At 42.0% G+C, this 27,458-nt stretch overlaps 1 protein-coding gene across 1 annotated transcript in view; it reads left to right on the top strand.

Annotated features, from left to right (window-relative positions):
* LOC110508267 (macrophage mannose receptor 1) overlaps positions 1-27,458 on the top strand; it is a 230,583-nt gene that overhangs the window by 46,353 nt on the left and 156,772 nt on the right. The window contains exons 3-11 of the mRNA XM_036966151.1: positions 5,562-5,735; positions 6,261-6,416; positions 6,874-6,987; positions 10,337-10,474; positions 11,644-11,820; positions 11,927-12,069; positions 12,226-12,339; positions 15,068-15,183; positions 15,980-16,128. Coding sequence (XP_036822046.1) covers positions 5,562-5,735; positions 6,261-6,416; positions 6,874-6,987; positions 10,337-10,474; positions 11,644-11,820; positions 11,927-12,069; positions 12,226-12,339; positions 15,068-15,183; positions 15,980-16,128 — 1,281 coding nt within the window. The remainder of the gene's footprint in view (positions 1-5,561; positions 5,736-6,260; positions 6,417-6,873; positions 6,988-10,336; positions 10,475-11,643; positions 11,821-11,926; positions 12,070-12,225; positions 12,340-15,067; positions 15,184-15,979; positions 16,129-27,458) is intronic.

The following is a 27,458-nucleotide window of genomic DNA, read 5'->3' as shown; positions in this document are numbered from 1 at the left end:
GGTTAAATATAACTACATCAGACAGTATATTTTATATATTACAGGTTAAATATAACTACATCAGACAGTATATTTTATAGATTACAGGTTAAATATAACTACATCAGACAGTATATTTTATATTTTACAGGTTAAATATAACTACATCAGACAGTATATTTTATAGATTACAGGTTAAATATAACTACATCAGACAGTATATTTAATAGATTACAGGTTAAATATAACTACATCAGACAGTATATTTTATAGATTACAGGTTAAATATAACTACATCAGACAGTATATTTTATAGATTACAGGTTAAATATAACTACATCAGACAGTATATTTTATAGATTACAGGTTAAATATAACTACATCAGACAGTATATTTTATAGATTACAGGTTAAATATAACTACATCAGACAGTATATTTTATATTTTACAGGTTAAATATAACTACATCAGACAGTATATTTTATAGATTACAGGTTAAATATAACTACATCAGACAGTATATTTTACAGGTTAAATATAAATACATCAGACAGTATATTTTATAGATTACAGGTTAAATATAACTACATCAGACAGTATATTTTATAGATTACAGGTTAAATATAACTACATCAGACAGTATATTTTATAGATTACAGGTTAAATATAACTACATCAGACAGTATATTTTATAGATTACAGGTTAAATATAACTACATCAGACAGTATATTTTATAGATTACAGGTTAAATATAACTACATCAGACAGTATATTTTATAGATTACAGGTTAAATATAACTACATCAGACAGTATATTTTACAGGTTAAATATAACTACATCAGACAGTATATTTTATTGATTACAGGTTAAATATAACTACATCAGACAGTATATTTTATAGATTACAGGTTAAATATAACTACATCAGACAGTCTATTTTACAGGTTAAATATAACTACATCAGACAGTATATTTTACAGGTTAAATATAACTACATCAGACAGTATATTTTATAGATTACAGGTTAAATATAACTACATCAGACAGTATATTTTATATATTACAGGTTAAATATAACTACATCAGACAGTATATTTTATAGATTACAGGTTAAATATAACTACATCAGACAGTATATTTTATATTTTACAGGTTAAATATAACTACATCAGACAGTATATTTTATAGATTACAGGTTAAATATAACTACATCAGACAGTATATTTTATAGATTACAGGTTAAATATAACTACATCAGACAGTATATTTTATAGATTACAGGTTAAATATAACTACATCAGACAGTATATTTTATAGATTACAGGTTAAATATAACTACATCAGACAGTATATTTTATTGATTACAGGTTAAATATAACTACATCAGACAGTATATTTTATAGATTACAGGTTAAATATAACTACATCAGACAGTATATTTTATATTTTACAGGTTAAATATAACTACATCAGACAGTATATTTTATAGATTACAGGTTAAATATAACTACATCAGACAGTATATTTTACAGGTTAAATATAAATACATCAGACAGTATATTTTATAGATTACAGGTTAAATATAACTACATCAGACAGTATATTTTATAGATTACAGGTTAAATATAACTACATCAGACAGTATATTTTATAGATTACAGGTTAAATATAACTACATCAGACAGTATATTTTATAGATTACAGGTTAAATATAACTACATCAGACAGTATATTTTATAGATTACAGGTTAAATATAACTACATCAGACAGTATATTTTATAGATTACAGGTTAAATATAACTACATCAGACAGTATATTTTATAGATTACAGGTTAAATATAACTACATCAGACAGTATATTTTACAGGTTAAATATAACTACATCAGACAGTATATTTTATAGATTACAGGTTAAATATAACTACATCAGACAGTATATTTTACAGGTTAAATATAAATACATCAGACAGTATATTTTATAGATTACAGGTTAAATATAACTACATCAGACAGTATATTTTATAGATTACAGGTTAAATATAACTACATCAGACAGTATATTTTATAGATTACAGGTTAAATATAACTACATCAGACAGTATATTTTATAGATTACAGGTTAAATATAACTACATCAGACAGTATATTTTATAGATTACAGGTTAAATATAACTACATCAGACAGTATATTTTATAGATTACAGGTTAAATATAACTACATCAGACAGTATATTTTATAGATTACAGGTTAAATATAACTACATCAGACAGTATATTTTACAGGTTAAATATAACTACATCAGACAGTATATTTTATTGATTACAGGTTAAATATAACTACATCAGACAGTATATTTTATAGATTACAGGTTAAATATAACTACATCAGACAGTCTATTTTATAGGTTAAATATAACTACATCAGACAGTATATTTTACAGGTTAAATATAACTACATCAGACAGTATATTTTATAGATTACAGGTTAAATATAACTACATCAGACAGTATATTTTATAGATTACAGGTTAAATATAACTACATCAGACAGTATATTTTATAGATTACAGGTTAAATATAACTACATCAGACAGTATATTTTATAGATTACAGGTTAAATATAACTACATCAGACAGTATATTTTATAGATTACAGGTTAAATATAACTACATCAGACAGTATATTTTACAGGTTAAATATAACTACATCAGACAGTATATTTTATTGATTACAGGTTAAATATAACTACATCAGACAGTATATTTTATAGATTACAGGTTAAATATAACTACATCAGACAGTATATTTTACAGGTTAAATATAACTACATCAGACAGTATATTTTACAGGTTAAATATAACTACATCAGACAGTATATTTTACAGGTTAAATATAACTACATCAGACAGTATATTTTATATTTTACAGGTTAAATATAACTACATCAGACAGTATATTTGATAGATTACAGGTTAAATATAACTACATCAGACAGTATATTTTATAGATTACAGGTTAAATATAACTACATCAGACAGTATATTTTATAGATTACAGGTTAAATATAAATACATCAGACAGTATATTTTATATTTTACAGGTTAAATATAACTACATCAGACAGTATATTTTATATTTTACAGGTTAAATATAACTACATCAGACAGTATATTTTATAGATTACAGGTTAAATATAACTACATCAGACAGTATATTTTATAGATTACAGGTTAAATATAACTACATCAGACAGTATATTTTATATTTTACAGATTAAATATAACTATATCAGACAGTATATTTTATAGATTACAGGTTAAATATAACTACATCAGACAGTATATTTTATAGATTACAGGTTAAATATAACTACATCAGACAGTATATTTTATAGATTACAGGTTAAATATAACTACATCAGACAGTATATTTTACAGATTAAATATAACTACATCAGACAGTATATTTTATATATTACAGGTTAAATATAACTACATCAGATAGTATATTTTATAGATTACAGGTTAAATATAACTACATCAGACAGTATATTTTATATTTTACAGGTTATATATAACTACATCAGACAGTATATTTTATTGAAAGAAATGACCGATTTTTCCCTGAGATTCCACAATGTACAGTATGACAGGGACACACTCACAGAGAAAGAGACAAACTCACAGAGAGAAAGAGAGAGACACACTCACAGAGAAAGAGAAAGAGAAAGAGACACACTCACAGAGAAAGAGAGAGAGACACACTCACAGAGAGAAAGAGACACACACACAGAGAAAGAGACACTCACAGAGAGAAAGAGACACACTCACAGAGAGAAAGAGAAAGAGACACACTCACAGAGAAAGAGAAATAGACACACTCACAGAGAAAGAGAGAGAGACACACTCAGAGAAAGAGACACACTCACAGAGAAAGAGAAAGAGACACACTCACAGAGAGAAAGAGACACACTCATGAGCGAAAGAGACACACTCACAGAGAGAAAGAGAAAGAGACACACTCACAGAGAAAGAGACACACTCACAGAGAAAGAGAGAGAGACACACTCACAGAGAGAAAGAGACACACTCACAGAGAAAGAGACACACTCACAGAGAAAGAGCGAGAGACACACTCACAGAGAGAAAGAGACACACTCACAGAGAAAGAGACACACTCACAGAGAGAACGGGACACACTCAGAGAGAAAGAGAAAGAGACACACTCACATAGAAAGAGAAAGATACACACTCACAGAGAAAGAGAGAGAGAGACACACTCACAGAGAAAGAGAAAGAGATACACTTACAGAGAAAGAAAAAGAGAGAGACACTCACAGAGAACGAGACACACTCACAGAGAAAGAGACACACTCACAGAGAAAGAGACACACTCACAGAGAAAGAGACACACTCACAGAGAAAGATACACACTCACAGAGAAAGAGACACACTCACAGAGAAAGATACACACTCACAGACAAAGAGAGAGAGACACACTCATAGAGAAAGAGAAAGAGACACACTCACAAAGAAAGAGACACACTCACAGAGAAAGAGACACACTAACAGAGAAAGAGAGAGCGACACTCACAGAGAAAGAGAGACACTCACAGAGAAAGAGAAAGAGACACACTAACAGAGAGAAAGAGACACACTCACAGAGAAAGAGACACACTCACAGAGAAAGAGAAAGAGACACACTAACAGAGAGAAAGAGACACACTCACAGAGAAAGAGACACACTCACAGAGAAAGAGACACTCACAGAGAAAGAGAGAGAAACACACTCACAGAGAAAGAGACACACTCACAGAGAAAGACACACTGACAGAGAAAGAGAGAGAGACACTCACAGAGAAAGAGAAAGAGACACACTCACAGAGAAAGAGACACACTCACAGAGAAAGAGACACACAAACAGAGAAAGAGAGAGACACTCACAGAGAAAGAGAAAGAGACACACTCACAGAGAAAGAGACACACTCACAGAGAAAGAGACACACTAACAGAGAAAGAGAGAGAGACACTCACAGAGAAAGAGAAAGAGATACACTAACAGAGAGAAAGAGACACTCACAGAGAAAGAGACACTCACAGAGAGAGAGACACACTCACAGAGAGAGAGACACACTCACAGAGAAAGAGACACACTCACAGAGAAAGAGACACTAACAGAGAAAGAGAGAGAGACACTCACAGAGAAAGAGAAAGAGATACACTAACAGAGAGAAAGAGACACTCACAGAGAAAGAGACACTCACAGAGAGAGATACACACTCACAGAGAAAGAGAAAGAGAAACTCACAGAGAGAGAGACACACTCACAGAGAAAGAGAGAGAGACATACTCACAGAGAAAGAGACACACTCACAGAGAAAGAGAGAGACACTCACAGCCAGTCTCCCGTAAGAGTGTTAGTATAGAAAGCCATGTTCCCCAACAAGGTCACACAGGGAGGCAAGATGGCAGACACACTAATATAGTAAAACCCTTTGGGTCTAAAACCCACGTCGCACTGAGCACTGAACTACATACAGATCACACAGTAACCAGTAACCACTGTCCCTTTTTCAGAACTCTTTACCATCGAAGGAAACGCATTTGGGCGTCCCTGTCAGTTTCCTTTCCTGTACAAAGACCAATGGTATGGAGACTGCACCTTGGTAGACTCCTCTGTTAGACGGCTTTGGTGTGCCATTGAAACAAACTACCAAGACAATGAACTGTGGGGCAACTGTCCATCCAAATGTGAGTATTACATCTATTACTTACTGTGTCAATGTAAGCAGCTGTTAGATCTCTCTCTCTCTCTCTCTCTCTCTTTCGGTTTTATCGTCATGATAACCATATGTTAACGTTGCCAAGGGAAGTGAAATGGATAAAAAAGGAACAGTAAACATGACACTCACACAATTTCCATAATAATAAAGACATTTCAAATGTCATATTATGTCTATATACAATGTCGTAATGATGTGCAAATGGTTAAAGTAGAAAAGGGAAAAGAAATCTTCACTGAATCTTCACTGGTTGCCCTTTTCTTGTGGCAACAGGTCACAAATCTATTTCACCCAATATATATATATTCTTTGTGGATCTGTGTAATCTGAGGGAAAGATGTCATACATTTGGCAGGATGTTAGGATGTTCCACCTCATGTTGTGGGCAGTGTGTCAATAGCCTGTCTTCTCATGAGAGCCAGGTCTGCCTACGGCGGCCTTTCTCAATAGCAAGGCTGTGCTCTCTGAACATCTCTCCCCCATCCCTCTGCAGCTACGGAGCATTGGCATAAGAACCCGGTCACAGATGCATTCTACCAGGTGAACCTCCACTCTGCTCTGACCTGGCACCAGGCTCGGACCAGTTGCCAACAGCAGGGAGCAGACTTGGCCTCAATCACCGAACCCCTCGAGCAGACCTACTTAGCAGGTAGCGCCACCCGGTGGCCATGCACACATGTATCAGGCGTGTCAAACTCAAGTAGTGTGTTTATTAGTGTACTGTTCATGTACCAGTGTGTTTATTAGTGTACTGTTCATGTACCAGTGTGTTTATTAGTGTGCTGTTCATGTACCAGTGTGTTTATTAGTATACTGTTCATCTACTAGTGTGTTTATTAGTGTACTGTCCATGTACTAGTGTGTTTATTAGTGTACTGTTCATGTACCAGTGTGTTCATTAGTGTACTGTCCATGTACTAGTGTGTTTATTAGTGTACTGTTAATGTACCAGTGTGTTTATTAGTGTACTGTTCATGTACTAGTGTGTTTATTAGTGTACTGTTAATGTACCAGTGTGTTTATTAGTGTACTGTCCATGTACTAGTGTGTTTATTAGTGTACTGTTAATGTACCAGTGTGTTTATTAGTGTACTGTTCATGTACAGGCCTGTGTGGTAGGCTGCATGTGCCGCTGTGGACGGGGCTGAATGCTCTGGAACAGGACAGTGGGTGGCAGTGGATCAGTGGAAAGCCTCTCCGCTACTTCCGCTGGGACTCTGGTGAGTCCTCACCTTCCCACTATTCCCTTCATGCTGCACTACTCTGGACCAGGGTCAGTAACACTATAGAGGGGTGAAGGACCAGGGTCAGTTACACTATAGAGGGGAAAAGGACCAGGGTCAGTTACACTATAGAGGGGAAAAGGACCAGGGTCAGTTACACTATAGAGGGGAAAAGGACCAGGGTCAGTTACACTATAGAGGGGTGAAGGACCAGGGTCAGTAACACTATAGAGGGGAAAAGGACCAGGGTCAGTAACACTATAGAGGGGAAAAAGACCAGGGTCAGTTACACTATAGAGGGGTGAAGGACCAGGGTCAGTAACACTATAGAGGGGTAAAGGACCAGGGTCAGTTACACTATAGAGGGGTAAAGGACCAGGGTCAGTTACACTATAGAGGGGTGAAGGACCAGGGTCAGTTACACTATAGAGGGGTGAAGGACCAGGGTCAGTTAGTTACACTATAGAGGGGTAAAGGACCAGGGTCAGTTACACTATATAGGGGAAAAGGACCAGGGTCAGTTACACTATATAGGGGAAAAGGACCAGGGTCAGTTACACTATAGAGGGGAAAAGGACCAGGGTCAGTTACACTATAGAGGGGTGAAGGACCAGGGTCAGTTAGTTACACTATAGAGGGGTAAAGGACCAGGGTCAGTTACACTATAGAGGGGAAAAGGACCAGGGTCAGTTACACTATATAGGGGAAAAGGACCAGGGTCAGTTACACTATAGAGGGGTGAAGGACCAGGGTCAGTTACACTATAGAGGGGTGAAGGACCAGGGTCAGTTAGTTACACTATAGAGGGGTAAAAGACCAGGGTCAGTAACACTATAGAGGGGAAAAGGACCAGGGTCAGTTAGTTACACTATAGACGGGAAAAGGACCAGGGTCAGTAACACTATAGAGGGGTAAAGGACCAGGGTCAGTTAGTTACACTATAGACGGGAAAAGGACCAGGGTCAGTAACACTATAGAGGGGTGAAGGACCAGGGTCAGTTACACTATAGACGGGAAAAGGACCAGGGTCAGTTAGTTACACTATAGAGGGGAAAAGGACCAGGGTCAGTAACACTATAGAGGGGAAAAGGACCAGAGTCAGTTACACTATAGAGGGGAAAAGGACCAGGGTCAGTCAGTTACACTATAGAGGGGAAAAGGACCAGGGTCAGTTAGTTACACTATAGAGGGGAAAAGGACCAGAGTCAGTTACACTATAGAGGGGAAAAGGACCAGGGTCAGTCAGTTACACTATAGAGGGGAAAAGGACCAGGGTCAGTTAGTTACACTATATAGAGGAAAAGGACCAGGGTCAGTTACACTATAGAGGGGAAAAGGACCAGGGTCAGTTACACTATAGAGGGGTAAAGGACCAGGGTCAGTTACACTATAGAGGGGTAAAGGACCAGGGTTAGTTACACTATAGAGGGGAAAAGGACCAGGGTTAGTTACACTATAGAGGGGAAAAGGACCAGGGTCAGTAACACTATAGAGGGGTAAAGGACCAGGGTCAGTTAGTTACACTATAGACGGGAAAAGGACCAGGGTCAGTTAGTTACACTATAGAGGGGAAAAGGACCAGAGTCAGTTACACTATAGAGGGGAAAAGGACCAGGGTCAGTCAGTTACACTATAGAGGGGAAAAGGACCAGGGTCAGTTAGTTACACTATAGAGGGGAAAAGGACCAGAGTCAGTTACACTATAGAGGGGAAAAGGACCAGGGTCAGTCAGTTACACTATAGAGGGGAAAAGGACCAGGGTCAGTTAGTTACACTATATAGAGGAAAAGGACCAGGGTCAGTTACACTATAGAGGGGTAAAGGACCAGGGTCAGTTACACTATAGAGGGGTAAAGGACCAGGGTTAGTTACACTATAGAGGGGAAAAGGACCAGGGTTAGTTACACTATAGAGGGGAAAAGGACCAGGGTCAGTTACACTATAGAGGGGTAAAGGACCAGGGTCAGTTACACTATAGAGGGGTAAAGGACCAGGGTCAGTTACACTATATAGGTGAAAAGGACCAGGGTCAGTTACACTATAGAGGGAAAAAGACCAGGGTCAGTTACACTATAGAGGGAAAAGGACCAGGGTCAGTTAGTTACACTATAGAGGGGAAAAGGACCAGGGTCAGTCAGTTACACTATAGAGGGGAAAAGGACCAGGGTCAGTTAGTTACACTATATAGAGGAAAAGGACCAGGGTCAGTTACACTATAGAGGGGAAAAGGACCAGGGTCAGTTACACTATAGAGGGGTAAAGGACCAGGGTCAGTTACACTATAGAGGGGTAAAGGACCAGGGTTAGTTACACTATAGAGGGGAAAAGGACCAGGGTTAGTTACACTATAGAGGGGAAAAGGACCAGGGTCAGTAACACTATAGAGGGGTAAAGGACCAGGGTCAGTTAGTTACACTATAGACGGGAAAAGGACCAGGGTCAGTTAGTTACACTATAGAGGGGAAAAGGACCAGAGTCAGTTACACTATAGAGGGGAAAAGGACCAGGGTCAGTCAGTTACACTATAGAGGGGAAAAGGACCAGGGTCAGTTAGTTACACTATAGAGGGGAAAAGGACCAGAGTCAGTTACACTATAGAGGGGAAAAGGACCAGGGTCAGTCAGTTACACTATAGAGGGGAAAAGGACCAGGGTCAGTTAGTTACACTATATAGAGGAAAAGGACCAGGGTCAGTTACACTATAGAGGGGTAAAGGACCAGGGTCAGTTACACTATAGAGGGGTAAAGGACCAGGGTTAGTTACACTATAGAGGGGAAAAGGACCAGGGTTAGTTACACTATAGAGGGGAAAAGGACCAGGGTCAGTTACACTATAGAGGGGTAAAGGACCAGGGTCAGTTACACTATAGAGGGGTAAAGGACCAGGGTCAGTTACACTATATAGGTGAAAAGGACCAGGGTCAGTTACACTATAGAGGGAAAAAGACCAGGGTCAGTTACACTATAGAGGGAAAAGGACCAGGGTCAGTTAGTTACACTATAGAGGGGAAAAGGACCAGGGTCAGTTAGTTACACTATAGATATATAGTATATACAGCTATATCTCCACAACTGAAGACTAACAACTATATCATCTTCAGTTGTAGCGATATAGTTGTTAGTCTTCAGTTCTAGTGATATAGTTGTTAGTCTTCAGTTGTAGTGATATAGATGTTAGTATTCAGATCTAGTGATATAGTTGTTAGTCTTCAGTTGTAGTGATATAGCTGTTAGTCTTCAGTTGTAGTGATATAGATGTTGTTGTTAGTCTTCAGTTGTAGTGATATAGATGTTGTTGTTAGTCTTCAGTTGTAGTGATATAGTTGTTGTTGTTGTTTGTGTGTAGGTCATCCTCTCTCTGATCCTGGTCATATCTGTGGACTAGTCGACCCAGGTCAGCAGTCCTACTGGCAGAGCTCCCTGTGCTCCAAGAAACATGGCTACGTCTGTCAGAAAGACCCACCTACATCCCCCGTTCCCCCAGGTAGGTCTGTCAGAATGACTCACCTGCATCCCCTGTTCCCCCAGGTAGGTCTGTCAGAAAGACCCACCTACACCCCCCGTTCATCCAGGTAGGTCTGTCAGAAAGACCCAACTACACCCCCGTTCACCCAGGTAGGTCTGTCAGAAAGACCCACCTGCATCCCCCGTTCCCCCAGGTAGGTCTGTCAGAATGACCCACCTACATCCCCTGTTCCCCCAGGTAGGTCTGTCAGAAAGACCCACCTACATACCCTGTTCACCCAGGTAGGTCGGTCAGAAAGACTTTCCTAAGCCCCTTTCACCCAGGTTGTTCTGTCAGAAAGACCTCCCTATAAGCCCCTGTTCACCAAGATCCAACACGTTCTACTCTGCTCAAATTTAATCATGTCCAGTTCATTTCAGTCCAGTCTCATCCAGTCCAGTCTAGTCCAGTTCATTTCAGTCCAGTCTAGTCCAGATAATTTCATTCCAGTCTAGTCCAGTCCAGGCTAGTCCAGTTCATTTCAGTACAGTCTCGGCCAGATAATTTCAGTCCAGTCTAGTCCAGTCTAGTCCAGTCCAGTCTAGTCCAGTCCAGTCTAGTCCAGTTCATTTCAGTCCAGTCTAGTCCAGATAATTTCAGTCCAGTCTAGTCCAGTCTAGTCCAGTCCAGTCCAGTCTAGTCCAGTTCATTTCAGTCCAGTCTAGTCCAGTCCATTTCAGTCCAGTCTAGTCCATTTCATTTCAGTCCAGTCTAGTCCAGTCTAGTCCAGTTCATTTCAGTCCAGTCTCGTCCAGTCTAGTCCAGTTTATTTCAGTCCAGTCTAGTCCAGTCCAGTCTAGTCCAGTTAATTTCAGTCCAGTCTCGTCCAGTCTAATCCAGTCTAGTCCAGTCCAGTCTAGTCCAGATAATTTCAGCCCAGTCTAGTCCAGTCTAGTCCAGTCCAGTCTAATCCAGTCTCGTCCAGTTCATTTCAGTCCAGTCTAGTCCAGATAATTTCAGTCCAGTCTAGTCTAGTCCAGTCTAGTCCAGATCATTTCAGTCCAGTCTAGTCCAGATAATTTCAGTCCAGTCTAGTCCAGTCTAGTCCAGTCCAGTCTAGTCCAGTTCATTTTTGTATTATATTGTTTATTATGGGCGGTGTATTTCTTGTATTCTACAATGTGTTTCCCTTTGTTTGTGATCCACAGAAGTGACAGGTTACTGCTCCAGTCCGTGGATTCCCTACGCTGCCAGGTGCTACCTCCTCCAGCGTACCAAGAAGACCTGGACAGAGGCTCAGACGGAATGTCGGAAGGACGGAGGCGACCTGGCCAGCATCCACAACATTGAGCAGCACAGCTTTGTGATGTCACAGCTGGGATATGGTCAGTGAAACAGAGATACGCTCACACGTTAGACAGTCAGTGAAAAGGCTAACTCCAACTCTCCCCTTTCCCTCCTCTCCTCCTCTCCTCCTTTCCTCTGTCCCAGCGGCCGCTGACGAGCTGTGGATCGGGATGAACGATGTCAAGACGCCACTACTGTTTGAGTGGAGCGACCAATCCCCTGTCACCTTCACCAGGTGGGAGGAAGCCATGCCGATGGAGGGCAACTGTGTACTGGTCAGAGGAGAGGTATGGTACCATCATCCCCCCTCCACACTGCCCTAACCCTAACACCCCCTAACTTTGGCCCTAACCCTAACACCCCCTAACCCTAACACCCATTTACAACCACACCAACCCTCTCCCTCCTTGACGATGTCCTGTGTGACTGTGTCTGTCTTACAGCAGGGCAGGTGGGCTACTCAGGTGTGTGACAACCAGCGTGGCTTCATCTGTATGAAGAAATCTACCTCCCAACCCTCAGGGGACCAGGTGGACACGAACCCAGGCTGCAAATCGGTGAGTGGACAGCCAGGGGGAGCAGAGGTCAGCCAGGGAGAGCAGAGGTCAGCCAGGGAGAGCAGAGGTCAGCCAGGGAGAGCAGAGGTCAGCCAGGGAGAGCAGAGGTCAGCCAGGGAGAGCAGAGGTCAGCCAGAGAGCAGAGGTCAGCCAGGGAGAGCAGAGGACAGCCAGGGGGAGCAGAGGTCAGCCAGGGAGAGCAGAGGTCAGCCAGGGAGAGCAGAGGTCAGCCTGGGAGAGCAGAGGTCAGCCAGGGAGAGCAGAGGTCAGCCTGGGAGAGCAGAGGTCAGCCAGGGAGAGCAGAGGTCAGCCAGGGAGAGCAGAGGTCAGCCAGGGAGAGCAGAGGTCAGCCAGGGAGAGCAGAGGTCAGCCAGGGAGAGCAGAGGTCAGCCAGGGAGAGCAGAAGTCAGCCAGGGAGAGCAGAGGTCAGCCAGGGAGAGCAGAGGTCAGCCTGGGAGAGCAGAGGTCAGCCAGGGAGAGCAGAGGTCAGCCTGGGAGAGCAGAGATCAGCCAGGGAGAGCAGAGATCAGCCAGGGAGAGCAGAGATCAGCCAGGGATAGCAGAGGTCAGCCAGGGAGAGCAGAGGTCAGCCAGGGAGAGCAGAGGTCAGCCAGGGAGAGCAGAGGTCAGCCAGGGAGAGCAGAGGTCAGCCTGGGAGAGCAGAGGTCAGCCAGGGAGAGCAGAGGTCAGCCTGGGAGAGCAGAGGTCAGCCAGGGAGAGCAGAGGTCAGCCTGGGAGAGCAGAGATCAGCCAGGGAGAGCAGAGATCAGCCAGGGAGAGCAGAGGTCAGCCAGGGAGAGCAGAGATCAGCCAGGGAGAGCAGAGGTCAGCCAGGGAGAGCAGAGGTCAGCCAGGGAGAGCAGAGGTCAGCCAGGGAGAGCAGAGGTCAGCCAGGGAGAGCAGAGGTCAGCCAGGGAGAGCAGAGGTCAGCGCTATAGAGCAGAGGTCAGCGCTATAGAGCAGAGGTCAGCGCTATAGAGCAGAGGTCAGCCAGGGAGAGCAGAGGTCAGCCAGGGAGAGCAGAGGTCAGCGCTATAGAGCAGAGGTCAGCGCTATAGAGCAGAGGTCAGCGCTATAGAGCAGAGGTCAGCCAGGGAGAGCAGATGTCAGCCAGGGAGAGCAGAGGTCAGCCAGGGTGAGCAGAGGTCAGCCAGGGAGAGCAGAGGTCAGCCAGGGAGAGCAGAGGTCAGCGCTATAGAGCAGAGGTCAGCCAGAGAGAGCAGAGGTCAGCTAGGGAGAGCAGAGGTCAGCCAGGGAGAGCAGAGGTCAGCCAGGGAGAGCAGAGGTCAGCGCTATAGAGCAGAGGTCAGCCAGGGAGAGCAGAGGTCAGCCTGGGAGAGCAGAGGTCAGCCAGGGAGAGCAGAGGTCAGCCTGGGAGAGCAGAGGTCAGCCAGGGAGAGCAGAGGTCAGCCTGGGAGAGCAGAGGTCAGCCAGGGAGAGCAGAGGTCAGCCTGGGAGAGCAGAGATCAGCCAGGGAGAGCAGAGATCAGCCAGGGAGAGCAGAGGTCAGCCAGGGAGAGCAGAGATCAGCCAGGGAGAGCAGAGGTCAGCCAGGGAGAGCAGAGGTCAGCCAGGGAGAGCAGAGGTCAGCCAGGGAGAGCAGAGGTCAGCCAGGGAGAGCAGAGGTCAGCCAGGGAGAGCAGAGGTCAGCGCTATAGAGCAGAGGTCAGCGCTATAGAGCAGAGGTCAGCGCTATAGAGCAGAGGTCAGCCAGGGAGAGCAGAGGTCAGCCAGGGAGAGCAGAGGTCAGCGCTATAGAGCAGAGGTCAGCGCTATAGAGCAGAGGTCAGCGCTATAGAGCAGAGGTCAGCCAGGGAGAGCAGATGTCAGCCAGGGAGAGCAGAGGTCAGCCAGGGTGAGCAGAGGTCAGCCAGGGAGAGCAGAGGTCAGCCAGGGAGAGCAGAGGTCAGCGCTATAGAGCAGAGGTCAGCCAGAGAGAGCAGAGGTCAGCTAGGGAGAGCAGAGGTCAGCCAGGGAGAGCAGAGGTCAGCCAGGGAGAGCAGAGGTCAGCGCTATAGAGCAGAGGTCAGCCAGGGAGAGCAGAGGTCAGCCTGGGAGAGCAGAGGTCAGCCAGGGAGAGCAGAGGTCAGCCAGGGAGAGCAGAGGTCAGCCTGGGAGAGCAGAGGTCAGCCAGGGAGAGCAGATGTCAGCCAGGGAGAGCAGAGGTCAGCCAGGGTGAGCAGAGGTCAGCCAGGGAGAGCAGAGGTCAGCCAGGGAGAGCAGAGGTCAGCGCTATAGAGCAGAGGTCAGCCAGGGAGAGCAGATGTCAGCTAGGGAGAGCAGAGGTCAGCCAGGGAGAGCAGAGGTCAGCTAGGGAGAGCAGAGGTCAGCCAGGGAGAGCAGAGGTCAGCCTGGGAGAGCAGAGGTCAGCCAGGGAGAGCAGAGGTCAGCCTGGGAGAGCAGAGGTCAGCCAGGGAGAGCAGATGTCAGCTAGGGAGAGCAGAGGTCAGCCAGGGAGAGCAGATGTCAGCTAGGGAGAGCAGAGGTCAGCCAGGGAGAGCAGAGGTCAGCCTGGGAGAGCAGAGGTCAGCCAGGGAGAGCAGAGGTCAGCCTGGGAGAGCAGATGTCAGCTAGGGAGAGCAGAGGTCAGCCAGGGAGAGCAGAGGTCAGCCAGGGAGAGCAGAGATCAGCCAGGGATAGCAGAGGTCAGCCAGGGAGAGCAGAGGTCAGCCAGGGAGAGCAGAGGTCAGACTAACAGCTGTTTCTGACCCTGTTTGCCTCTCTGAAGCATTGGACCAGGCATGGCTCCTTCTGCTACTTTGTGGGACCAGAGATCAAGACCTTTGATGAGGCCAAAGAGACATGCAAGAGCTCACAGTCATATCTGGCAGATGTTTCTAGCAGGTAAGAACGAAACCGGGATATACTTCTCTGTATCAAAAATTTGGGCTAGATGAATTTGGCTAGATAATACATTGTCTAATGATAATGAGTTCCATTATAATGTATATCTTATTTGGTCCACTGTTATGTCATCACAGTTTTTGCTCTATACTGAAAGTGCTCCATCTTGATCCCTCGGCTGCTGACACCATTTTAGGGCATTGTATTAACAGTGGACTAAAGGACCAAATGCTAAAATAGAGTTTTTGAGTAAAATATACCTTTAACCATAATGTTTCAATATTGTTATAAAGATAATGTGTCCAGGGTGGATAATGATCCATGATAATGATCTATAATCACGTGCCATGAAAATGTTCCATGATAATGATACAATGGTAAAGTCTCAAAATAATGTGTACAGGGTGGATAATGCTACAATGATAATGTCTCAAAATAATGTGGCCAGGGTGGATAATGCCACATGATAATGTGCCATGATAACAATCCAGGACAATGTTCCATGATAATGCTCACACGATAATGACTTAAAAAAAATTATATGTACAGGGGGGATAATGCTACAATGATAATGTCTCAAAATAATGTGGCCAGGGTGGATAATGCCACACGATAATGTGCCATGATAACGATCCAGGATAATGTTCCATGATAATGTTACACGATAATGCTACCATGATAATGTCTTTAAAAAAATGTGTCCAGGGTGTATAATGTTATAATGATAATGTCTCATAATAATGTGTCCAGGGTGTATAATGTTATAATGATAATGTTTTCATAATAATGTGCCCAGGTTGGATAATGCTTTCCTGATCAGCCTGGTTGGGTCCAGGCCAGAGCAACACTTCTGGATCGGACTCTCCAACCAGAACCACATCGACTTCTTCAGCTGGACGAACAGCAACAGGGTCAGGTACACCCACTGGAACGCACAGATGCCAGGTAAAGGACAACCTCAGAGATATATAATAATACTATATATTGTAGTGACAGATGCCAGGTATAGGACAACCTCAGAGATATATAATAATACTATATATTGTAGTGACAGATACTGTAACGGTTTTCTAGGTGTGAAGGAGAGCCGGACCAAAATGCAGCGTGTAGATTTCGATCCATGTTTAATGAACAACATAAACATGAATTAACACAAAACAAAGAACGTAAACAACGAAACAAAAACCGAAACAGCCTATACTTGTGAAAACTAACAAAGCTAGGAACAAGGACACTAAAGACAATCACCCACGACAAACTCAAAGAATATGGCTGCCTAAATATGGTTCCCAATCAGAGACAACGATAAACACCTGCCTCTGATTGAGAACCACTCCAGACAGCCATAGACTTTGCTAGATAACCCCACTAAGCTACAATCCCAATACATACACACCAAAACCCAGAGACAAAACACACCACAATACAAAAACCCCATGCCACACCCTGGCCTGACCCAATACATGAAGATAAACACAAAATACTTAGACCAGGGCGTGACAGATACCAGATATAGGACAACCTCAGATGTATATAATAATACTATATATTGTAGTGACAGATACCAGGTATAGTACAACCTCAGAGATATATAATAATACTATATATTGTAGTGACAGATGCCAGGTATAGTACAACCTCAGAGATATATAATAATACTATATATTGTAGTGACAGATGCCAGGTATAGGACAACCTCAGATATATATAATAATACTATATATTGTAGTGACAGATGCCAGGTATAGGACAACCTCAGAGATATATAATAATACTATATATTGTAGTGACAGATGCTAGGTATAGGACAACGATGGAGATATATAATAATACTATATATTGTAGTGACAGATGCCAGGTATAAGACAACCTCAGAGATATATAATAATACTATATATTGTAGTGACAGATGCTAGGTATAGGACAACCTCAGAGATGTATAATAATACTATATATTGTAGTGACAGATGCTAGGTATAGGACAACCTCAGAGATGTATAATAATACTATATATTGTAGTGACAGATACCAGGTATAGGACAACCTCAGAGATATATAATAATACTATATATTGTAGTGACAGATGCTAGGTATAGGACAACCTCAGAGATGTATAATAATACTATATATTGTAGTGACAGATGCCAGGTATAGGACAACCTCAGAGATATATAATAATACTATATATTGTAGTGACAGTTCTATAGTAGGAGTCTGACTACAGTTCTATAGTAGGAGTCTCACTACAGTTCTATAGTAGGAGTCTCACTATAGTTCTATAGTAGGAGTCTCACTACAGTTCTATAGTAGGAGTCTCACTACAGTTCTATAGTATGAGTCTCACTACAGTTCTATAGCAGGAGTCTCACTACAGTTCTATAGTAGGAGTCTCACTACAGTTCTATAGTAGGAGTCTCACTACAGTTCTATAGTACGAGTCTCACCACAGTTCTATAGTAGGAGTCTCACTACAGTTCTACAGTAGGAGTCTCACTACAGTTCTATAGTAGGAGTCTCACTACAGTTCTATAGTAGGAGTCTGACTACAGTTCTATAGTAGGAGTCTCACTACAGTTCTGTAGTAGGAGTCTCACTACAGTTCTATAGTAGGAGTCTGACTACAGTTCTATAGTAGGAGTCTCACTACAGTTCTATAGTAGGAGTCTGACTACAGTTCTATAGTAGGAGTCTCACTACAGTTCTATAGTAGGAGTCTCACTACAGTTCTATAGTAGGAGTCTCACTACAGTTCTATAGTAGGAGTCTGACTACAGTTCTGTAGTAGGAGTCTCACTACAGTTCTATAGTAGGAGTCTGACTACAGTTCTATAGTAGGAGTCTGACTACAGTTCTATAGTAGGAGTCTCACTACAGTTCTATAGTAGGAGTCTGACTACAGTTCTATAGTAGGAGTCTCACTACAGTTCTATAGTAGGAGTCTCACTACAGTTCTATAGTAGGAGTCTCACTACAGTTCTATAGTAGGAGTCTGACTACAGTTCTGTAGTAGGAGTCTCACTACAGTTCTATAGTAGGAGTCTGACTACAGTTCTATAGTAGGAGTCTCACTACATTTCTATAGTAGTAGTCTGAATACAGTTCTATAGTAGGAGTCTCACTACAGTTCTATAGTAGGAGTCTCACTACAGTTCTATAGTAGGAGTCTCACTACAGTTCTATAGTAGGAGTCTGACTACAGTTCTATAGTAGGAGTCTCACTACAGTTCTATAGTAGGAGTCTCATACTACAGTTCTATAGTAGGAGTCTCATACTACAGTTCTATAGTAGGAGTCTCACTACTGTTCTATAGTAGGAGTCTCATACTACAGGTCTATAGTAGGAGTCTCATACTACAGTTCTATAGTAGGAGTCTCACTACAGTTCTAAAGTAGGAGTCTGACTACAGTTCTATAGTAGGAGTCTCATACTACAGTTCTATAGTAGGAGTCTCACTACAGTTCTATAGTAGGAGTCTCACTACAGTTCTATAGTAGGAGTCTGACTACAGTTCTATAGTAGGAGTCTCACTACAGTTCTATAGTAGGAGTCTCACTACAGTTCTATAGTAGGAGTCTCATACTACAGTTCTATAGTAGGAGTCTCACTACAGTTCTATAGTAGGAGTCTCACTACAGTTCTATAGTAGGAGTCTCATACTACAGTTCTATAGTACGAGTCTCACTACAGTTCTATAGTAGGAGTCTCACAACAGTTCTATAGTAGGAGTCTCACCACAGTTCTATAGTAGGAGTCTCACTACAGTTCTATAGTAGGAGTCTCACTACAGTTCTAAAGTAGGAGTCTCACTACAGTTCTATAGTAGGAGTCTCACTAAAGTTCTATAGCAGGAGTCTCACTACAGTTCTATAGTAGGAGACTGACTACAGTTCTATAGTAGGAGTCTCACTACAGTTCTATAGTAGGAGTCTCACTACAGTTCTATAGTAGGAGTCTCACTACAGTTCTATAGTAATAGTCTCACTACAGTTCTATAGTAGGAGTCTCACTACAGTTCTATAGTAGGAGTCTCATACTACAGTTCTATAGTAGGAGTCTCACTACAGTTCTATAGTAGGAGTCTCACTACAGTTCTATAGTAGGAGTCTCATACTACAGTTCTATAGTAGGAGTCTCACTACAGTTCTATAGTAGGAGTCTCACTACAGTTCTATAGTAGGAGTCTCACCACAGTTATATAGTAGGAGTCTCACTACAGTTCTATAGTAGGAGTCTCACTACAGTTCTATAGTAGGAGTCTCACTACAGTTCTATAGTAGGAGACTGACTACAGTTCTATAGTAGGAGTCTCACTACAGTTCTAAAGTAGGAGTCTGACTACAGTTCTATAGTAGGAGTCTCACTACAGTTCTATAGTAGGAGTCTCACTACAGTTCTGTAGTAGGAGTCTCACTACAGTTCTATAGCAGGAGTATCACTACAGTTCTATAGTATGAGACTGACTACAGTTCTATAGCAGGAGTCTCATACTACAGTTCTATAGTAGGAGTCTCACTACAGTTCTATAGTAGGAGTCTCACTACAGTTCTGTAGTAGGAGTCTCACTGCAGTTCTATAGTAGGAGTCTCATGCTACAGTTCTATAGTAGGAGTCTCACTACAGTTCTATAGTAGGAGTCTGACTACAGTTCTATAGTAGGAGTCTCACTACAGTTCTATAGTAGGAGTCTCACTACAGTTCTATAGTAGGAGTCTCACTCCAGTTCTATAGTAGGAGTCTGACTACAGTTCTATAGTAGGAGTCTCACTACAGTTCTATAGTAGGAGTCTCACCACAGTTCTATAGTAGGAATCTCACTACAGTTCTCTAGCAGGAGTCTCATACTACAGGTCTATAGCAGGAGTCTCATGCTACAGGTCTATAGCAGGAGTCTCATGCTACAGTTCTATAGTAGGAGTCTCACTACAGTTCTATAGTAGGAGTCTCACTACAGTTCTATAGTAGGAGTCTCACTACAGTTCTATAGTAGGAGTCTCACTACAGTTCTATAGCAGGAGTCTCATGCTACAGGTCTATAGCAGGAGTCTCATGCTACATTTCTATAGTAGGAGTCTCACTACAGTTCTATAGTAGGAGTCTCACTACAGTTCTATAGTAGGAGTCTCACTACAGTTCTATAGTAGGAGTCTCACTACAGTTCTATAGTAGGAGTCTCACTACAGTTCTATAGCAGGAGTCTCACTACAGTTCTATAGTAGGAGTCTGACTACAGTTCTATAGTAGGAGTCTCACTACAGTTCTATAGTAGGAGTCTCACTACAGTTCTAAAGTAGGAGTCTCACTACAGTTCTATAGTAGGAGTCTGACTACAGTTCTATAGTAGGAGTCTCACTACAGTTCTATAGCAGGAGTCTCACTACAGTTCTATAGTAGGAGTCTCACTACAGTTCTATAGTAGGAGTCTCATACTACAGTTCTATAGTAGGAGTCTCACTACAGTTCTATAGTAGGAGTCTCACTACAGTTCTATAGTAGGAGTCTCACTACAGTTCTATAGTAGGAGTCTCACTACGGTTCTGTAGTAGGAGTCTCACTACAGTTCTATAGTAGGAGTCTCATGCAACAGTTCTATAGTAGGAGTCTCACTACAGTTCTATAGTAGGAGTCTGACTACAGTTCTATAGTAGGAGTCTCACTACATTTCTACAGTCGGAGTCTGACTACAGGTCTATAGCAGGAGTCTCATGCTACAATTCTATAGTAGGAGTCTCACTACAGTTCTATAGTAGGAGTCTCACTACAGTTCTATAGTAGGAGTCTCACTACAGTTCTATAGTAGGAGTCTCACCACAGTTCTATAGTAGGAGTCTCACCACAGTTCTATGGTAGGAGTCTCACTACAGTTCTATAGTAGGAGTCTCACTACAGTTCTATAGTAGGAGTCTCACTACAGTTCTGTAGTAGGAGTCTCACTACAGTTCTATAGTAGGAGTCTCATGCTACAGTTCTATAGTAGGAGTCTCATTACAGTTCTATAGTAGGAGTCTCATTACAGTTCTATAGTAGGAGTCTCACCACAGTTCTATAGTAGGAGTCTCACTACAGTTCTATAGTAGGAGTCTCATGCTACAGTTCTATAGTAGGAGTCTCACTCCAGTTCTATAGTAGGAGTCTGACTACAGTTCTATAGTAGGAGTCTCACTACAGTTCTATAGTAGGAGTCTCACCACAGTTCTATAGTAGGAATCTCACTACAGTTCTCTAGCAGGAGTCTCATACTACAGGTCTATAGCAGGAGTCTCATGCTACAGGTCTATAGCAGGAGTCTCATGCTACAGTTCTATAGTAGGAGTCTCACTACAGTTCTATAGTAGGAGTCTCACTACAGTTCTATAGTAGGAGTCTCACTACAGTTCTATAGTAGGAGTCTCACTACAGTTCTATAGCAGGAGTCTCATGCTACAGGTCTATAGCAGGAGTCTCATGCTACATTTCTATAGTAGGAGTCTCACTACAGTTCTATAGTAGGAGTCTCACTACAGTTCTATAGTAGGAGTCTCACTACAGTTCTATAGTAGGAGTCTCACTACAGTTCTATAGTAGGAGTCTCACTACAGTTCTATAGCAGGAGTCTCACTACAGTTCTATAGTAGGAGTCTGACTACAGTTCTATAGTAGGAGTCTCACTACAGTTCTATAGTAGGAGTCTCACTACAGTTCTAAAGTAGGAGTCTCACTACAGTTCTATAGTAGGAGTCTGACTACAGTTCTATAGTAGGAGTCTCACTACAGTTCTATAGCAGGAGTCTCACTACAGTTCTATAGTAGGAGTCTCACTACAGTTCTATAGTAGGAGTCTCATACTACAGTTCTATAGTAGGAGTCTCACTACAGTTCTATAGTAGGAGTCTCACTACAGTTCTATAGTAGGAGTCTCACTACAGTTCTATAGTAGGAGTCTCACTACGGTTCTGTAGTAGGAGTCTCACTACAGTTCTATAGTAGGAGTCTCATGCAACAGTTCTATAGTAGGAGTCTCACTACAGTTCTATAGTAGGAGTCTGACTACAGTTCTATAGTAGGAGTCTCACTACATTTCTACAGTCGGAGTCTGACTACAGGTCTATAGCAGGAGTCTCATGCTACAATTCTATAGTAGGAGTCTCACTACAGTTCTATAGTAGGAGTCTCACTACAGTTCTATAGTAGGAGTCTCACTACAGTTCTATAGTAGGAGTCTCACCACAGTTCTATAGTAGGAGTCTCACCACAGTTCTATGGTAGGAGTCTCACTACAGTTCTATAGTAGGAGTCTCACTACAGTTCTATAGTAGGAGTCTCACTACAGTTCTGTAGTAGGAGTCTCACTACAGTTCTATAGTAGGAGTCTCATGCTACAGTTCTATAGTAGGAGTCTCATTACAGTTCTATAGTAGGAGTCTCATTACAGTTCTATAGTAGGAGTCTCACCACAGTTCTATAGTAGGAGTCTCACTACAGTTCTATAGCAGGAGTCTCATGCTACAGGTCTATAGCAGGAGTCTCATGCTACAGTTCTATAGTAGGAGTCTCACTACAGTTCTATAGTAGGAGTCTCACTACAGTTCTATAGTAGGAGTCTCACTACAGTTCTATAGTAGGAGTCTCACCACAGTTCTATAGTAGGAGTCTCACCACAGTTCTATGGTAGGAGTCTCACTACAGTTCTATAGTAGGAGTCTCACTACAGTTCTATAGTAGGAGTCTCACTACAGTTCTGTAGTAGGAGTCTCACTACAGTTCTATAGTAGGAGTCTCATGCTACAGTTCTATAGTAGGAGTCTCATTACAGTTCTAGAGTAGGAGTCTCACCACAGTTCTATAGTAGGAGTCTCACTACAGTTCTATAGCAGGAGTCTCATGCTACAGGTCTATAGCAGGAGTCTCATGCTACAGTTCTATAGTAGGAGTCTCACTACAGTTCTATAGTAGGAGTCTCACTACAGTTCTATAGCAGGAGTCTGACTACAGTTCTATAGTAGGAGTCTCACTACAGTTCTATAGTAGGAGTCTCACTACAGTTCTATAGTAGGAGTCTCACTACAGTTCTATAGTAGGAGTCTCACCACAGTTCTATAGTAGGAGTCTCACTACAGTTCTATAGTAGGAGTCTCACTACAGTTCTAAAGTAGGAGTCTCACTACAGTTCTATAGTAGGAGTCTCACTAAAGTTCTATAGCAGGAGTCTCACTACAGTTCTATAGTAGGAGACTGACTACAGTTCTATAGTAGGAGTCTCACTACAGTTCTATAGTAGGAGTCTCACTACAGTTCTATAGTAGGAGTCTCACTACAGTTCTATAGTAATAGTCTCACTACAGTTCTATAGTAGGAGTCTCACTACAGTTCTATAGTAGGAGTCTCATACTACAGTTCTATAGTAGGAGTCTCACTACAGTTCTATAGTAGGAGTCTCACTACAGTTCTATAGTAGGAGTCTCATACTACAGTTCTATAGTAGGAGTCTCACTACAGTTCTATAGTAGGAGTCTCACTACAGTTCTATAGTAGGAGTCTCACCACAGTTCTATAGTAGGAATCTCACTACAGTTCTATAGTAGGAGTCTCACTACAGTTCTATAGTAGGAGTCTCACTACAGTTCTATAGTAGGAGACTGACTACAGTTCTATAGTAGGAGTCTCACTACAGTTCTAAAGTAGGAGTCTGACTACAGTTCTATAGTAGGAGTCTCACTACAGTTCTATAGTAGGAGTCTCACTACAGTTCTGTAGTAGGAGTCTCACTACAGTTCTATAGCAGGAGTCTCACTACAGTTCTATAGTATGAGACTGACTACAGTTCTATAGCAGGAGTCTCATACTACAGTTCTATAGTAGGAGTCTCACTACAGTTCTATAGTAGGAGTCTCACTACAGTTCTGTAGTAGGAGTCTCACTGCAGTTCTATAGTAGGAGTCTCATGCTACAGTTCTATAGTAGGAGTCTCACTACAGTTCTATAGTAGGAGTCTGACTACAGTTCTATAGTAGGAGTCTCACTACAGTTCTATAGTAGGAGTCTCACTACAGTTCTATAGTAGGAGTCTCACTACAGTTCTATAGTAGGAGTCTGACTACAGTTCTATAGTAGGAGTCTCACTACAGTTCTATAGTAGGAGTCTCACCACAGTTCTATAGTAGGAGTCTCACTACAGTTCTATAGTAGGAGTCTCATGCTACAGTTCTATAGTAGGAGTCTCACTACAGTTCTATAGTAGGAGTCTCACCACAGTTCTATAGTAGGAGCCTCACTACAGTTCTATAGCAGGAGTCTCATGCTACAGGTCTATAGCAGGAGTCTCATGCTACAGTTCTATAGTAGGAGTCTCACTACAGTTCTATAGTAGGAGTCTCACTACAGTTCTATAGTAGGAGTCTCACTACAGTTCTATAGTAGGAGTCTCACTACAGTTCTATAGCAGGAGTCTCATGCTACAGGTCTATAGCAGGAGTCTCATGCTACATTTCTATAGTAGGAGTCTCACTACAGTTCTATAGTAGGAGTCTCACTACAGTTCTATAGTAGGAGTCTCACTACAGTGCTATAGTAGGAGTCTCACTACAGTTCTATAGTAGGAGTCTCACTACAGTTCTATAGCAGGAGTCTCACTACAGTTCTATAGTAGGAGTCTGACTACAGTTCTATAGTAGGAGTCTCACTACAGTTCTATAGTAGGAGTCTCACTACAGTTCTAAAGTAGGAGTCTCACTACAGTTCTATAGTAGGAGTCTGACTACAGTTCTATAGTAGGAGTCTCACTACAGTTCTATAGCAGGAGTCTCACTACAGTTCTATAGTAGGAGTCTCACTACAGTTCTATAGTAGGAGTCTCATACTACAGTTCTATAGTAGGAGTCTCACTACAGTTCTATAGTAGGAGTCTCACTACAGTTCTATAGTAGGAGTCTCACTACAGTTCTATAGTAGGAGTCTCACTACAGTTCTGTAGTAGGAGTCTCACTACAGTTCTATACTAGGAGTCTCATGCAACAGTTCTATAGTAGGAGTCTCACTACAGTTCTATAGTAGGAGTCTCACCACAGTTCTATGGTAGGAGTCTCACTACAGTTCTATAGTAGGAGTCTCACTACAGTTCTATAGTAGGAGTCTCACTACAGTTCTGTAGTAGGAGTCTCACTACAGTTCTATAGTAGGAGTCTCATGCTACAGTTCTATAGTAGGAGTCTCATTACAGTTCTATAGTAGGAGTCTCACCACAGTTCTATTGTAGGAGTCTCACTACAGTTCTATAGCAGGAGTCTCATGCTACAGGTCTATAGCAGGAGTCTCATGCTACAGTTCTATAGTAGGAGTCTCACTACAGTTCTATAGTAGGAGTCTCACTACAGTTCTATAGCAGGAGTCTGACTACAGTTCTATAGTAGGAGTCTCACTACAGTTCTATAGTAGGAGTCTCACTACAGTTCTATAGTAGGAGTCTCACTACAGTTCTATAGTAGGAGTCTCACTACAGTTCTATAGTAGGAGTCTCACTACAGTTCTATAGTAGGAGTCTCACTACAGTTCTATAGTAGGAGTCTGACTACAGTTCTATAGTAGGAGTCTCACTACAGTTCTATAGTATGAGTCTCACTACAGTTCTATAGTAGGAGTCTCACTACAGTTCTATAGTAGGAGTCTCACTACAGTTCTATAGTAGGAGTCTCACTACAGTTCTGTAGTAGGAGTCTCACTACAGTTCTATACTAGGAGTCTCATGCAACAGTTCTATAGTAGGAGTCTCACTACAGTTCTATAGTAGGAGTCTGACTACAGTTCTATAGTAGGAGTCTCACTACATTTCTACAGTAGGAGTCTGACTACAGGTCTATAGCAGGAGTCTCATGCTACAGTTCTATAGTAGGAGTCTCACTACAGTTCTATAGTAGGAGTCTCACTACAGTTCTATAGTAGGAGTCTCACTACAGTTCTATAGTAGGAGTCTCACCACAGTTCTATAGTAGGAGTCTCACCACAGTTCTATGGTAGGAGTCTCACTACAGTTCTATAGTAGGAGTCTCACTACAGTTCTATAGTAGGAGTCTCACTACAGTTCTGTAGTAGGAGTCTCACTACAGTTCTATAGTAGGAGTCTCATGCTACAGTTCTATAGTAGGAGTCTCATTACAGTTCTATAGTAGGAGTCTCACCACAGTTCTATAGTAGGAGTCTCACTACAGTTCTATAGCAGGAGTCTCATGCTACAGGTCTATAGCAGGAGTCTCATGCTACAGTTCTATAGTAGGAGTCTCACTACAGTTCTATAGTAGGAGTCTCACTACAGTTCTCTAGCAGGAGTCTGACTACAGTTCTATAGTAGGAGTCTCACTACAGTTCTATAGTAGGAGTCTCACTACAGTTCTATAGTAGGAGTCTCACTACAGTTCTATAGTAGGAGTCTCACTACAGTTCTATAGTAGGAGTCTCACTACAGTTCTATAGTAGGAGTCTCACTAAAGGTTCTATAGTAGGAGTCTGACTACAGTTCTATAGTAGGAGTCTCACTACAGTTCTATAGTATGAGTCTCACTACAGTTCTATAGTAGGAGTCTCACTACAGTTCTATAGTAGGAGTCTCACTACAGTTCTATAGTAGGAGTCTCACTACAGTTCTAAATTAGGAGTCTCACTACAGTTCTATAGTAGGAGTCTCACTACAGTTCTATAGTAGGAGTCTCACTACAGTTCTATAGTAGGAGTCTCACTACAGTTCTATAGTAGGAGTCTCACTACAGTTCTATAGCAGGAGTCTCATGCTACAGTTCTATAGTAGGAGTCTGACTACAGTTCTATAGTAGGAGTCTGACTACAGTTCTATAGTAGGAGTCTCACTACAGTTCTATAGTAGGAGTCTCACTACAGTTCTATAGTAGGAGTCTCACTACAGTTCTATAGTAGGAGTCTCACTACAGTTCTATAGTAGGAGTCTCACTACAGTTCTATAGCAGGAGTCTCATGCTACAGGTCTATAGCAGGAGTCTCATGCTACATTTCTATAGTATGAGTCTCACTACAGTTCTATAGTAGGAGTCTCACTACAGTTCTATAGTAGGAGTCTCACTACAGTTCTATAGTAGGAGTCTCACTACAGTTCTATAGTAGGAGTCTCACTACAGTTCCATAGCAGGAGTCTCACTACAGTTCTATAGTAGGAGTCTGACTACAGTTCTATAGTAGGAGTCTCACTACAGTTCTATAGTAGGAGTCTCACTACAGTTCTATAGTAGGAGTCTCACTACAGTTCTATAGTAGGAGACTGACTACAGTTCTATAGTAG

Source organism: Oncorhynchus mykiss, chromosome 28 (genome assembly GCF_013265735.2).
Source record: "Oncorhynchus mykiss isolate Arlee chromosome 28, USDA_OmykA_1.1, whole genome shotgun sequence".
NCBI classification, from domain to species: domain Eukaryota; kingdom Metazoa; phylum Chordata; class Actinopteri; order Salmoniformes; family Salmonidae; genus Oncorhynchus; species Oncorhynchus mykiss.
This window is presented reverse-complemented; position numbering and strand designations above follow the sequence as displayed.